The 15,124-nt window shown below is 36.5% G+C and overlaps 1 protein-coding gene across 1 annotated transcript in view; it reads left to right on the top strand.

Annotated features, from left to right (window-relative positions):
* The window catches only part of LOC136257918 (uncharacterized), a 60,622-nt gene extending 46,492 nt beyond the window's left edge, over window positions 1–14,130 (top strand). Inside the window, exons 8-12 of the mRNA XM_066051242.1 lie at window positions 2,584–4,756; window positions 5,397–5,720; window positions 7,637–7,723; window positions 7,870–8,208; window positions 13,901–14,130. Coding sequence (XP_065907314.1) covers window positions 2,584–4,756; window positions 5,397–5,720; window positions 7,637–7,723; window positions 7,870–8,195 — 2,910 coding nt within the window. The 3' untranslated portion in view covers window positions 8,196–8,208; window positions 13,901–14,130. The remainder of the gene's footprint in view (window positions 1–2,583; window positions 4,757–5,396; window positions 5,721–7,636; window positions 7,724–7,869; window positions 8,209–13,900) is intronic.
* Window positions 14,131–15,124: the final 994 nt, after the last annotated feature.

Here is a 15,124-nt window from a genome sequence, read left to right as displayed (position 1 = left end):
TTGCATACTGTTGCATGAATATATTTTCTTCTTCACAATACAGTTATAAAATGCAAAGGTAATTGATGAATGTCATACCAATCTCCTTCTGTGAGGTCCCTGGGGTTCATCTGAAGGCTGAAAATAAGTTCAAAACAGTTGATTAGAATGTAGAAACCTTACAAATATCTACTGTGTCTAGTTGATAGTATGTCAGTAGTAGAGCTGACAGATAATCTAAGTAATAAACACTGTATGTAATTATTGTTTGCACTTTATTGTTGGTACATGTTTCTTCTCCATCCAATAAACCTTGTGAACAAGTAATATTTCTATACATTTCTGATGCAGGCAGGCTATAAATGTATGTGTATCATACAGTATGATAGTACTGTATAATAGGGATCATGGAGAATAGAGGTTTTTGCCCAATTATTTCAACCCAAAACCAGCCTCACTTAACGTTCATAACAGCTTGGCAGTATTGGTTAGATGTAGCAAGCCCAAAAATGTTTTCAGACACACTCCAGCATAGTTCTACAAAATTTTTAAAATATTGTATTTAACAGAATTTTCTACTAACTGACTAAATGCCAATGCCTTCAGCCAAGCATAACTCGACTTTGGTTAGAGCTACGAGCTTGATTTCTTCTGAATCACTATTCGATATTGCTTCTTCCCAAGATGTGCCTTTTCGCCAACCACTGTAGCTACTATGAGTGCATCATGGACTAACCTTTGTCCTCCTTTGTGTCCCAATTCTTTTCACTGACACCACAAGGTGTCAATTCACAGTAGCACACTATGGCTTCTCAATAGTTTGCTATGCAAAAAATTGTCTGTATTTTCCGTAGCGAGTGGATTACTCGTAGAGGCAGTTGTCGTACTGTTCTACTAGGAATGCTGTGTAATGTGCTCAACATAGCTTGAAACACAACATAACAGCTACTTCACTTTTCATTAATTGATAGTTGGGGCATGCATCAATTTTTCTTAGTGAGTGATCGTGCTTGTAGAGGCAGTTGTCATACTCTTCTTCATTCAAAATGCTGTGTACCGTGCTGAACATCGCTTGACACAAAGCGTAACAGCTACTTTACTTTTCCTTAATAATGCTGATAGTAGGGGCATGCGTCTAAACATTATTAATAATGTCAGGTACCATTCATTCTTTTGATACGGTATGCGCAGGTGAGCCAGTCATAATTATGTTACAAAAAAGTTTACAAACAAGTACAATGAAAAATTAGGAATTGCAAGTTTGATTAGGGATCATAGAAATAAGAAGTAAGGAAACAAGGGAGGTTGCCTATACCTGCAGGTATGCAATTGGATATTTAATCCCTAATTCAGTTATGGGTATACTGGGTGAATTAGGGAGTAAATGTCCACTTGTATACAGAGGCAGCTTTAGAGGAGTTTCTGGGGTTTACAGAAACCCCCTCTGAAATAGTGCTCACCCCTATGATTCGTCTGGGTGATAAAAATTACAAAGAGTTACACATACTGAATTATATTATGGCCTTTTCTATTGGCAAAACTTCATACTTTTGCCTTTGCAATCACCTTCACAGCATTCAAAACCACTTAGTGAACATTTTTTTTTGCTCTTCAACTTGCAGCTAGGCTGAAGTTACAATTCCAGAGAACCTAAAACCTCCTCTGAAAATTTCTAGATCCGCCCTTGGTATACCTGCAACCTCCCTTGTTTCTTTACTTTTTATTTCTATGATCCCTAATCAAACTTGAAATTCCTAATTTTTCATTGCACTTGTAGTGTTATAATACACACTGGGCTGTGATCTTCATGCCCCTCTACAGCTATAACTTTCAGTCTGGTACAACTTTGGTGAAAGGATGGTGCAGATGTGCAGACAGCGTCTCTCAGTGCCACAGGGGACAGTTGAATACTATCTTTGTACATTGGCGTAGGCCTTCACAATAAACAAAAGCAATTGTCATGATGTATTAGCGATAGTATGTATTCTAACTGCTAAAGGCTGAAAAGTGTCCCAAAAAGATGGAGGAGTTTATTCTACTTACAAAACCATGCATTGTTAATACAACAACCGCATGCCATATGCTTACCTGTTTTCCTGGGCAATTTGTAACTCTATAAGAGTTTTGTTGTGCTCGAGTAGAAGACAGCAATTACATTGTCATTTGTAAATTTGCACTCACTCCGCAGTCTTCGCCGCCATAGTACAAGAGTTTCTGTGGACAAATATATTTTTTGCTTTTACACTATCCCATGTGCCCTGTTGCTCATGAGGCCTGTCGGCATGCATGGTGATACACTTCATATATAAGTATGCAGACACGAATAAACTAAAATTACAGTACGTTATGATTTCACAGACTGTGAAATCAATAAATTCTTAAATGGCTTCAACTTAGTTGCATTGTCCCTTTACTTAAGTAAACAAAAATTACTGGTTCTATTTTGTAGCTGTATGGTTACGTGGCATAATTTTTATATGTTGGCCAGTTTTTGAAACACATATTTGAATTTGGCTACTGTGAGTTAAGGCTACAAATTCAATACAAATACTATCTCAGTTAATTTTTCAGATATTTGTGTTACAAAATCCCCTCTTGTTTTAGAGAAAATCACTGCTGCAAAAAATAAATGAGGCAAAGAAAAAACATGGAACAATTGCAGTACGTTTTATAAAAATATTGTTTACTGGCTCAGGAGCTGCTGGAAAAACAAGTTTTGGTCAACTCCTACTTAACAAAAAAATAAACCAAGAACACCACAGTACTAACATGGTACACACAAGTCATGCTGTGTCACTAAAAAAAGCTGCTTTTCATAAAGATGCATCTGACAAACATAAAGTAGTTTGGGTGGAAATGGATTCTAACCTTGAAATAAAACACTTGCATACTGTGTTACTTTCTGAATCCAAAAGATCGACACCTGAGCATCATAAACAAACCGATGAGAAATCTGATGGAAACTTACCACATGACACTCAGCCAAAAACTAAAGATTATAAATCACAACAGCTCTTTACTGCTGAACCCATACAGAAGCAAACTTCCCTGACTACAGTAGCTAAACACTGGTTTTCTGGACTATTTACTAAATCTGTCAATGTAAAAAACCTGTCTGTTTTCCAGCCAATCTTGACAGACAGTGTGGAATCTTCCAATGATTCACCAACTATGCACCAACCGGGCGATGTCCTGAACATTGTCACATTGTTGGATACTGGAGGACAGCCACAGTACATACACTTGTTGCCCACTGTCAATATCTATCCCACTATCAACTTTGTGATCCATGACTTATCCAAGGATCTCAATGATCAAGTGCTAGTGGAACATAGTCAACATGGCAAGCACACGTTTCAACCTTATCATCTCAGTTACACAAATCTTGACATGATTAAGCTACTAATGTCTAGCAATAATGATTGTTTGGAAAGGCCATCTCTAGCCCCAAATCTACTAACTCATCCTGGTACAGATAAAAATTCTTATTTGTGTTTTGTTGGAACTCATGTAGATAAAGTTAGCAAAGAAACTGTTCAAAAAACTGACAATACACTAACAGCTTTAGTAAACAAAGCCAGTAGTAAAGCATCAGTTTTACAACATGAAGGAAATGTGCTTTTTCCAGTTAACAACACCACTGCAGGAAATGAAAAGACTGAGGATCCTATTGCAGACGTCATCAGAAATAAAATTGAAAAATTAGCTGAAAATAAAAATGTTTATGAATTACCCATTACATGGATGCTCCTAGAACTCGAAATCAGACAAGTTTGTACTAAAAATATGAGCTATTACATCTCTTTCAAGGAGTGTGTTGCCCTAGCTAAGGCAAGCCGGTTAATGTCTAATCCAGAAGAAGTCAAGAATGCTCTAATATACCACCACCTGTTAGGTGTTCTACTTTTCTTCGATGACATCCCTGGTTTGAAAGAGTATGTCATTGTTGACCACCAGTGGTGGTTTGATAAGCTTAGCAACATCATCAGTTTCACATTCCAGGATGACTCCCTTTGTCTCAGTGAAGTCCTCAAGTTGAAGCACAAAGGCATACTATGTAGGGAGGTACTTCAAAAGGTTGAATGGGACAGCAACATTAAGGAAGAGTATTTCTTGTCACTATTGGTTCATCTTAAAATTATTGCACCATTGTCGAGTAAAGGAAAGAGCATAGATGAATATTTTATACCATATATTTTGCCAACATGTTCTGCTCAACAAAAAGATGAGATTACTCACAGATATGGGTACCTTCAAGGGGAACCGCTGTTGATACAATTTCAGTCTGGCCTCCTGCCAAGAGGCTTATTCTGTTGTTTAGTTGTTTACCTTTTGCAGAATCCACCATTAAACTGGCACCCTCATTTTACTACAAGTGATATTGATAGCGCTGTTCACCACACTTTCAGCAATTTGATTACTTATAGCCTACCCAATGGTTTTTCTTTGTTGCTTTTTGACAGTGTCACTCACTTGGAAGTACAAATAAGACACCCAGACCTCACAGATGTTTCTTCTAAAACACATTGCACCATTTTCCAAGAGATCCTTCATTCCTTAGAATTAGTTTGCAAGCAGTTAACTTTTAGCCCCCAAAGATTGAAAGTTGGATTTTATTGCAACTGTGGTGAAAGTTCTGAGCCCCATCTTGCTGTTTTACCGGAAATAACTTCTTCAGTTCTTTACGGAAGGTGTAGCAGTAATAGTGTAAAGCTGATGAAACTTACATCTTCTCACCTTGTGTGGTTCAAGAAAGATGAACCATTTACTACAGTTGGTAAGATTTATGTTTGCACTGCGTGATATGCAGTATATCCTTGACTTACTGTATTTACTGTATGATATTTAGAATGTTAAACATAACTATTATGTGGTTCAGGCATTTGTATTGTGATATATAGGACACCATAACATCTATAGCTCATGCAGTAACTTTGTTATTAGTGTTTATTATGATCTGTGCCAATTCATGTGTTTTAGCATCTTTCTACAACACGTTGTTATGAATGTGTAACATGCACAACAATAAAAAAATCACGATTTTTAAATTGTGCTATTATCAGTTTCTTTGAAAAGAATATTGAAATATGAAATAACACGAATGCATATTGTGCCCATGATAATAGAAAGTAATTATATGCAAGCATTGGAATATTAGGTAGTGCATTAGCTGACACATCAAATATTTAATTTCACAAATACAGTACAAATGTAATTTTGATGGGTTTACCTAATTTTGTGTATCAGACCATACAATCACCATACACAAAAAAAAGTTCTGCTTTAAACATTAGCACAAACAAATATTTGTTTCATGAACAACCAGATGTTCCATTTCTGTGACCAGCCACACATAATTGGTATTACATTAATGCCTGTATAATACAGTTTGCTACATTGAATAGTTTTGCATTCAGCTGTAGGTAAAAGTAAAAATCCATCAGAGCTCAGAGTGTTCAAACAATATTACAGTAAACTGGTGGATTGTTTACCTGCCAAAGAGTTGTCACACTATTTGGTGTCTCAAGGCATAATCACTCTGATGGACAATGAAGATATCACATGTCCCACTACTTCACGTCATAGAGCAGCAGAGTTGCTTCTAAGTAGAGTTTCTACCTTGTTGCAAGAAGACAATGTAGTACCATTTCAGATGCTACTAGATGTCATGCAGAAACATGGTAATGATGCCATTGTTAGTTTATCAAGTGAAATTCAAAGACTACTGAACAAACACAATGGTAAGAACCAAACTCTTTGGTGGTCAAATGTTTGATGTGTGTGTGTGCATGCATACATAAGCGTAACTGCATGTTTGTGCTAGTGCTACAGTATTTTAGCACATTTAACATTTTAATGGCTGAATTTCCCAACACACTGAGTCATGCATTATAAGCCTCACTGAACACTAAACCACTTAGTTACTAAGCTTCTAAAAATAAAAGCTATGGACTAACCATCTTGACTACATTGTTTCTGTTTACGTAAATGAAACCACAATGCATAGGCAGCGGTAAGGGGGGGCTAGGGGGCTAAATCCCCCCCTCAGAATGATACCACGCCGAAGTTATCCTTCTTGGTGGGACTGAAAACCGCGATAAAGCGGATCGAGATACTCTAATAGAGCAGTCACTCTAATAAGGCAGTCACAGTATTAGAGCAGTGTGTAGCAAGCTATGTAAGGATTTCTATGTTGTTTATCAGCTATGAATGCGTAGTTGGTAGGTGGGCAGCTATTGTCAGTTGGTTGCGACCTTTTTTTTTTTTTGGTCTCACCATACCAAACCAGAGACTAAGTCTGGGTCAGCCCAGCCCCCCTTATATTATCTACTTCCTCCGCCTCTGCCACAATGTAATTATAAGACAAAAAACTACAAAATATGCTAAAAACTAATGAGTAGTCAGCTGCAAATAGTCTATAATAAACAAGTGTTACCATGCAGGAAGCTAATTCATAATGACTCCTTACTGAGCGATCATTGTCACAGCTGGCTTCTTCAAGTTTTGTCATAATTCCTGTATCATGCATGTACATGAGTGAATGATGCCACATGTCTGAAAAGCCACCAGCAGTCATTGTCGGTTGTCTTAACGTACCTATATGATGTTGTTCAAAATATAACTTTTAAGTCCATTATTAAGAAACATCCCTACTTCCCCATTGTAAAGAAACCTTTTACTGGGTTATGCAATAAACCTGCAATAATGCGCAAATGATCCAATTATCCCAGAAACAGGATCTCTGTAAACATGCCCATTTCAGGATAGTCGAAGCATCATACTATCAAATGTACAATAGAAATGTTAGAGTGTTAGAATGATACTTAGCGCTGGTCTTATAGCATCATACCCGTGAATGGGTTAAACTTGTATCGTAGAGTATGGTAGTGCTACATAAAAGGGATCATGAAGATTTGTGTTTTTCTGGTACAAAAAATTACCCTAAAACCAGCTTCACGATACTATTCTGATGCCTTGGCAGTATTGGTTTGGTACAACCAAGTCCAAAAGTGCCTTCAGTACGATCCTAAATGCTTCCAATAGATTGCTATTAAATTTAAATTTTATCAAGTTTTCTATTGACTGACTAACTGCCTGCCTTCCTGATACCCGATACTTTTTGACAAGCATAACTCGATAACAGTTAAGGTCACGGGCTTGATTTTTTCACTGTTCGACATTGCTTCATCCCAACAGGTGCATGCCACAGTACGTACAATACATGCATCATGGACACTTCACTTTCGAGTCAGTAATTGATAGTTGCTGCATGCATTCAGTCAAAAATATTACCTCTGGAACAATCCTTTCTTTTGATACAGTATGAGTGGGTTCACCAGTCATAGTAATTTTACAAAAGTCAACAAACAAGTATAAGGAAATATTAAGAATTTTTTGGTCAATTAGGGATCATAGAAAAGTAGTGAAACTAGGGAGGTTGCCTACACCTGCTTATATACTAGTGGACATTTGATCCCTAATTGAGTCATGGGTACAGGGTATTAAATGTCCACTAGTATATCTGTGGGTGACCTCCATTGTTTCCCTATATACTTTTCTATGACCCCTAATTGAACTTTAAATTCTTAATTTTCCTTATACTTGTTATAATATGTTTAATATTGCCATGATTATACTCTGTCTCTGTTTTCCTAAGAATGTACTGGAGATGCACTATACCCTGCTACATCAGAACCAGCTCTACCAATGAATTTGATGAAGACATCTGAGCCAGAAAACATCAGTAAGTTGATAGGATGCACTATCTTTTAGTTTACATATTGTGGAACACCTACATAATTTCTGGGTTACAGTATGCATAGAAAAGCAATGTGGTTCCTTTGCTGTTATGCTTAAACATTTACTAATCTAATGTTATGTCACTGTTAGGTTGCCAATCAGCAGAGTACACTGTTATACTTGAATTCTACAGCAAATTAATTGATGTATTGCAAGTAAAGTCTCTTGCACCATATTTGATAGAAGGACATGTCTTTACACCACAAGATGGGGAAAATGTAGGAACAATTGCTTCAAGAAAACGAGCTGCTGAATTTTTACTTGCTAAAATATCAGCTCCATTGAAAGCGAGTTTTGAAAATTGCTCTGTTAGTTTTTATAAATTTTTGGATATTGCTAAGCAACATGGAAGTGCTGACACTGTACAGTTATGTGATGATATTGAGGAAAAGCTTTTAAAAATGAAATTAAATTAAAGTCCAAAAGAAGGTATATATTGAAACATATGTTATATGTGCATGCTTGTGTTGAGTGTATACCATATTAATCCATAAGATATATCTACTATAGACACCTGGCACTAATTACTTGTAAACCACTAGAAACATTTTGTTGCTCTTTGTAGCAGCTGCTGTTGACATCCTTTTGACAAGACATGGGTTTCATTAGTTGTAGTAAATCTTGTTCTACAGATTAAGCCATTGTAATTTTGTAGCTGTCCTTACTGGCCATTTAGGACCAAGCATTTATTTGAGCCTGGATTTATAGGTTATAATAAAGCACTGCCACATAGAAAATACAGCACAGGGTATATGTTGAAAGGCAAATACTGCACGTGGCTAAGCTGGGTGCTGCATGTACCTTGAGACTCCCCTGAATGCAGTATTTTTTGTACACACAAGCATAAATGGTGCTTTAAGTGCTATATTGTACTTCCTGGTCATTTTGCATGGAGTAATCACCTCCGAGTGCCAGAACCGTTTCAATTTTCGTTGATCAGACTATCAGTAAGTGTCCATGTAATCCATTTCTAGTTGTAGAACCAACTGGCAGGATTATACTCTGGCAATAGTTTCAGCAGCTTTACAATTTCACGCATGTGATCAATTGTGTTGTAACATTCCTTACATAAATGTTCTGCATAACTGTACCGTATGATGTCTTTCCCAAGTGTCCTGTATTTACCCTATCATCCACATAGCTAACTGTACTGTATTTGTCCAATTGCATAACTATATTGTATGACTCATACAGTACAATTAGCTAGCTACTTGAAACTGTGTGGAAAATACAGTTATGGAAACACTTTCCACACAAAGTAAAATGTGGACAAATGCGGGGCACAACAATTATGACTTTGTCAAAGTAAAATTAATAACTGAGTTAATCATGGGGCAACACTGTTTAATTAATATTATTGATAAACTAAAGTATGTAATATTTTTGGAATTTACCAATGCTGTGTAAGGTGATTGGGGTAGCTTTAGACATTTCTGAAGAGACTTTCCAGTTGTAGGAAATAGATCTCAGATGCTGCGGGATGCCCCTGAGGAATTTTCACTATAACAAATTTGCAAAGATTAAAATTTGCTGAAGCGTAATAAACTTATTATGCATAAGTACACAATTTAGCCATTGTATGTCCTACTGTAGAATGGCCAGATTCCAATTTCTGACTTACCTCAATAAGCTAAAATTGCAGTGGATTTACAGTACAAGTTCAATTTAACTACACTGTATACATAGGCATTTCTTACTAAGCTATCCCCACCCATGCATTGCCAATTTTACAGGAACATAATTGCCATGTTTTGTATTACCCCAGAGACAGGGGTCTATTGACTCATAAATTAGGTATCTACAGGAATTAGATACCTGTATGAAATTCGAGTATTTCGCCTTTCTGTGGTCTAATTTATATACATGTCTGAAATATTTGATTATGGCTAGTCACACGTAACTTTGTAGCTACATTTGTTCTAATGAGCAGACAAGTCCTAGGGTTATCACAGAAGAATTTCAGGAGTGTTTAATGTATTGTTTACAATGTATATCAAAAGCTAAAGGAGTAAACTTTATTGTAGAGAGGTTTAATCAGATTGTCTGTAATGTGGGTGTGGTCCTCATTCAAAACGAGCCAAAATGTGCCATAAGACTAGTTTTCACCTTTACCTAACAATTTCCAACTTGCAAGGATACTGAAACGTCTTCTTCTGATTGGCAAGACTCTGATTCATGATAATATAGTCACATGAACATTAATTAATTTATTCCCATAATTGTTCTCAGTCTGAGCCTTTATAGAATAAACAGAACGGTACCACTATTTTTCTTCCACATCAAGACTGTGCTTGCTTTGATGAAAGTGGCTTGCTCTTTAAAAGTGCAACCACTTTACCAGGATACATCTTAATGTACAACAGTGTAGGTATACATGACAATTGTATTCCCTGGAATTCCTTTGTCTGAAGTGTGAAAGTGTTACATGATTTGTTAAGCGACCCTAAAGATAATTATCATGCAACATCAGTATGCATACATTTTGTAGTCCATGGAAACTTGTTTACACGGACTTTCATTTTTTAATCCTTGGTGTAAAGCCGTTAGATTTACACCTTGCAACTGCAGAACTAAGAAATGGGAGTCATTTAACACATTAAAAACCACTTTGACACCTCATATCAAAGGAAACCACAAGGCTATATTTCATGTATTGCCCTGACCACAGGGTGATATCATGATACCACCCTGTGGTTAGGACAATAGCATGATATAGCCCTGACCACAACTGCCTTTTATGCTGAGGCAGTTATAAAGCATCGGAGATCTTTGATTGTTTATATATTTATATAGAACTGCTTAAAGTTTTGCATTGTGGTTTTGAGTTTAACATGTTGGTTTAGTTAGGCTAGGAATTGTTTTGAAGGATATAGAAATGAGTAAGTCATAGTTCAGTTACTAAGCATCACTAAAATGATGATTGCAATGTGGGGATTGTTTTTCTACCCAGTACATATCAACTGCATGAAAAGATGCCTCAGACTTTCCCAACCTATATACTTAAGTATTTATTTTAGCACCTTAGCTTACTATAGGCATCCACAAAGTGGTTATTTGGTTAAAAATAGTATCACTACAACCAGTGAAACCTACAATCATTTCTTTTTGTGCCCACAATTTAAACCCACAATCGATGTTTGCAAACATCTGTATAAAAATGATATGGTGAATGCAGGTTTGTCTTCCTTCACCTACATGTATTAGGCAAGCATACCTGTAAATCATGTTTACTTCGCAGTACAGAGAGATATTCTTACTCTCCATGAACATTGGTATATTAGATATTTCAGTTCATGTATTCCTTTGCTGTTTGCTAAAGTGATTCAAACGTACATACAGTGTAAAATTATTTATGTAGCATCAAGAGTTCATAATATATATATTATGAACTCTTGGTAGCATGCATTTTATAGCCAATATATTTCAATGGCATTTATCCCAAAAAAAAACAGAATTGTGACTGGATGTGGAAAATCGGTCTTATCACTCATGTCAGCAGATTCATTTTTTTACCGGAGCATAAAGCTACATGAATAAACCATCTAATTTCACAATCAAAATCAGCTAGACTTGAGTGGTCTGCTTTTTCTGGCTGCTTTTCCCAAACCTAGTAGCGATCCATATGTACGGTGTGGGGCCTTTATGGAGCTCTGGTCAGCCTGTGAATGGCTGTATGTGGCTGTATGTGGCTGTACAGATCCGTGGTGTTGAATAAAGACCTCTGCTGTAAATTTCCTTTCATTTTAGCTAGTTTTGATACCTGAATGGCCCATAGCTTGGCCTAATTTATCCCTACACTTTCCTTTTCAATTTTTAAAACAGCTTCTTGCCCACCTTCCAGGCCCCCACATCCCTCTCCTTTTGGAACTCATCTGATACAGTCAACACGGTTTAAAAACTATATAAAATGGTGGGAAATTTAGCTGTTGGCTACGTGCACAATAAATGCTCTGGAAGGTAAGGAATTGGTGTAAAACATGTGAAAATTTGGTACAAAAAGCTTTGACCATTGGAGAGCTACAACACACTAAATACTTAAAGCCGGCATTTCTCGATACTTTTAAATAAGCGATAAGACCGGTTTTCCCAGACTGGGTCACAATTATGTGAACAAGTATTTTTCTCATATTACAAAAGATTCTTGATGTAGTAGGAGAAATGGTGATGTCGGTGAGGATTAACAGGGGCAGATCCAGAACCTGGCAAGGGGAGGGGCAAGTTGTAGGTGTTACGGAGAGCCAGATCCTCTTGTTAGTTGCTACATTTTGAAGCAGCAAATAATACATCTCTTAGCAGTATCTAACTGTTGATTTTTACGATTTTGGCCTTTGCAGATGGCTGTGAAGTCTGCTTTAAAGCTCTGAATGTCTTAAACAATAGCAACTCAATAATTATTTTAGAGGTGCTTAGTACACACTAAGGTGCTGGGTGACAATTTCATAACTAGTTTGACTTTGATTCGCTTTAGTTTCAGGTGAATTCATAATAAATGCTAGTAAAATGCATATTTTCGTGAGTTTTATAAGGTGACTGGCATAAAGTTAAGTATTTTAATCAGAACTATGGCTTGTCCACAAAGTGAGGGGGCCGGGGCATTTACCCCAAATTTCCCATCCTGGATCTGCCACTGATGAGAAATTAAGTTTATGTGTCCTTATCATGGCTACAAATATTAAACCTGCAGCATGTAATGTATGTATTACATTATACAAGTATGACTTAAGTAGGGACAAATGTCATCTAGTAAAACTGCAGGTGTAGATGACCTCGCTTGTTTCATTGGCTTTCTTTAACCTGTGAAATGTATTTTTCCTTTCACTTCCACTATAGTTTGTTTACTATTTTGTAGTAACATACATGTGCTTACCACATCAAAGGAAAGAATAACAGCATACACGTTAATCATGTGTCTGGATGTGTGCCCAAATTATCAATGACTAAATGAGAAGTTGCCATTCCTCTTCTTTATCAGCTATATATGTTCTGCCCATTACACAGCATTACAAATGAAGGGCAGTATGAGAAGTGCCTCTGCAATCAATCCAGTCATTATGAGAACATGTGCCTCAACCAAGGGCAGTTGTAGAAAATTTGATGACTGGTTTCCACTCCAAAGTAAAGAGTACCATACAGAAACCAAAGTCATGGAACCTTACTGACACAGTAGGCAATTGGCTCCACTTTGACAAACGTAGCATGTCAAAAACAAGCTAGCAATTGGTAAACATCACCCCACAATATTGTTTTACCATTTAATTTCACCATTCCAGGTATTTTCAGAAATATTTAAGCATAAAAATGCAATCACAATACCCAAAACCCTACAATAATATTGTTAGAGGTGCTTACGCAATTGAAAATGTTGGAGAAGATATTTTGTGTAATTTTGTGATGAAGATGAATAATTCACTAGAAATCACTTTTCATTGTGCAATACATAATTGTTGATGATTTTTTATTAAGCTGACTGCTTTCCGGAAATCAGTACCTAACCTCCACTATCAACTGCAAAGTAGCTGTTTAACTTCAGTTGCAGCTATGTTCTACTCATCATACAGTCTTATACAAATGATTAACAGTACAAGAAGCACTTCTGCGATCAATCCAGTCACACTAAGTGCCTAAGCTATGTCATGTGTTACACAGGTCAATGCCTATATGATAGTGGAGAAAGAAATGGGATGCAAAGAAGGTCCATGATGTATATATTGTATAGCTGCCACTGCAGTTGGTGAAAAGGCACATTATGCATGGGCTAAAACACATTGTTAAGTGAAGAAATTAAGCACATACTCTTATCCATAGTCGATTGACTGGAGGTATCAGTCAGTCAGTCAGTCAGTCAGTCAGTCAGTCAGTCAGTCAGTCAGTCAGTCAGTCAGTCAGTCAGTCAGTCAGTCAGGTAGTAGAAAATTCAGTTAATTTGTTTATTTCATAGAAACTTGTTGGAATGGTTTGGGGTCACTGTGATGACATTTATAGGCTTGGTTATGCCAATATTTCCAAACGGGAAGATGAGGGTGATTTATGGGGTTATATTCCTGGGCAAGAAATCCCAAACCTCCATGGACCCTACTATACAGTAATACCATATTGTATGATATACGTTTATCTATTACAGGTGCCTATATACAAGTAGAGTTTGACTGTTTATTTCTTAGTTTCAGTTATACACACATTAGGTCTATTAATTACACTAGCTGTATATGCATGTAGTCACATTAATTGTACTACACTTTCAATTAGAATGTAGTAGCTACATGTAGTTGTGAACTGAAGTTTGACATGATACCTTGCTGAACTGTTACACTTATGCATATAGAACACTGTTACATATATATGTCATTATGTTAGAGATGTTAATATAATCATGGGCGTAACAACCAGAGGGTGGGGGTAGGAGCTTGTGATTTTCTGATTGTAATATCGAGATACTCTAATAGGTCAGTCAGTTACTCTAATAAAGCAGTCACAGTATTCAGAGAAGCAGTGTAGCAAACTATGAAGTTGTGAATAAGGATTTTTATGTGCTTTATCAGTGATACAGTCTATATTATTTAGTGAAGGGTAGTAGGTGTTGACTTTTTCTCTTTTTTTTGTGCTCTTCAACACCAAACTAGAGCCCCCTATCTAAAAATATCTTGCTACACCTATGTATGCTTATAAAGTGCATACATGTATAATAAGAATGACATGCAGTCACATGCTCCATAACTACAAAGTTTTGAAATGACACACAAAGTTACTGTCTTGATTCATAGCATTTGCAGGCTCAATAAAATGGTTGAGTGCATGAGAATCTGTAAACTAATTACCTTGATCACCATTCAAGATCAAGTGAGCCATTGGTCAGGATGGGCATCTCCAATCCAATGACATTTTGATTAGTGTGAGGAACATAATAAATCAGTCAAATAATTGCACTTGCACTGCCATAACTATGTGTGCAATATTACAATGCAGTATGTGACTAGTAGTCAACTGAACTGTATACTAAATGTACAGACTATATCCATGCTTGCACTGTCTTGTTACTATGAAAGGCATTGAATTTAATTTTTCACTGCATTAACTAGGCTTGAAACTGTATACTCTTTGCAGTCTTTTCACGTCTGATTTTCCACCAAGCTTATTAATAGTATTTTATTAACATTCTAATAAAATTGGAACAGAAAAGAATTTTGTATGATGATTATGTTATGATGGGAAGTTGTTGTCATATAAAGGATAGTGTGAAAGAATAGGAACATAAAAGCAGTGACGTCTTGTATAAACATCATCACATCATCTTTAAAATTAATTGACCGAATTTTGATCACAAAACAAGGCTTCCACAGTCCACACG

The sequence above is a fragment of the Dysidea avara genome, chromosome 6 (genome assembly GCF_963678975.1).
Source record: "Dysidea avara chromosome 6, odDysAvar1.4, whole genome shotgun sequence".
Lineage (NCBI taxonomy): Eukaryota > Metazoa > Porifera > Demospongiae > Dictyoceratida > Dysideidae > Dysidea > Dysidea avara.
The sequence above is the reverse complement of the archived record's forward strand: the minus strand, read 5'-3'. Positions and strand labels throughout refer to the sequence as shown.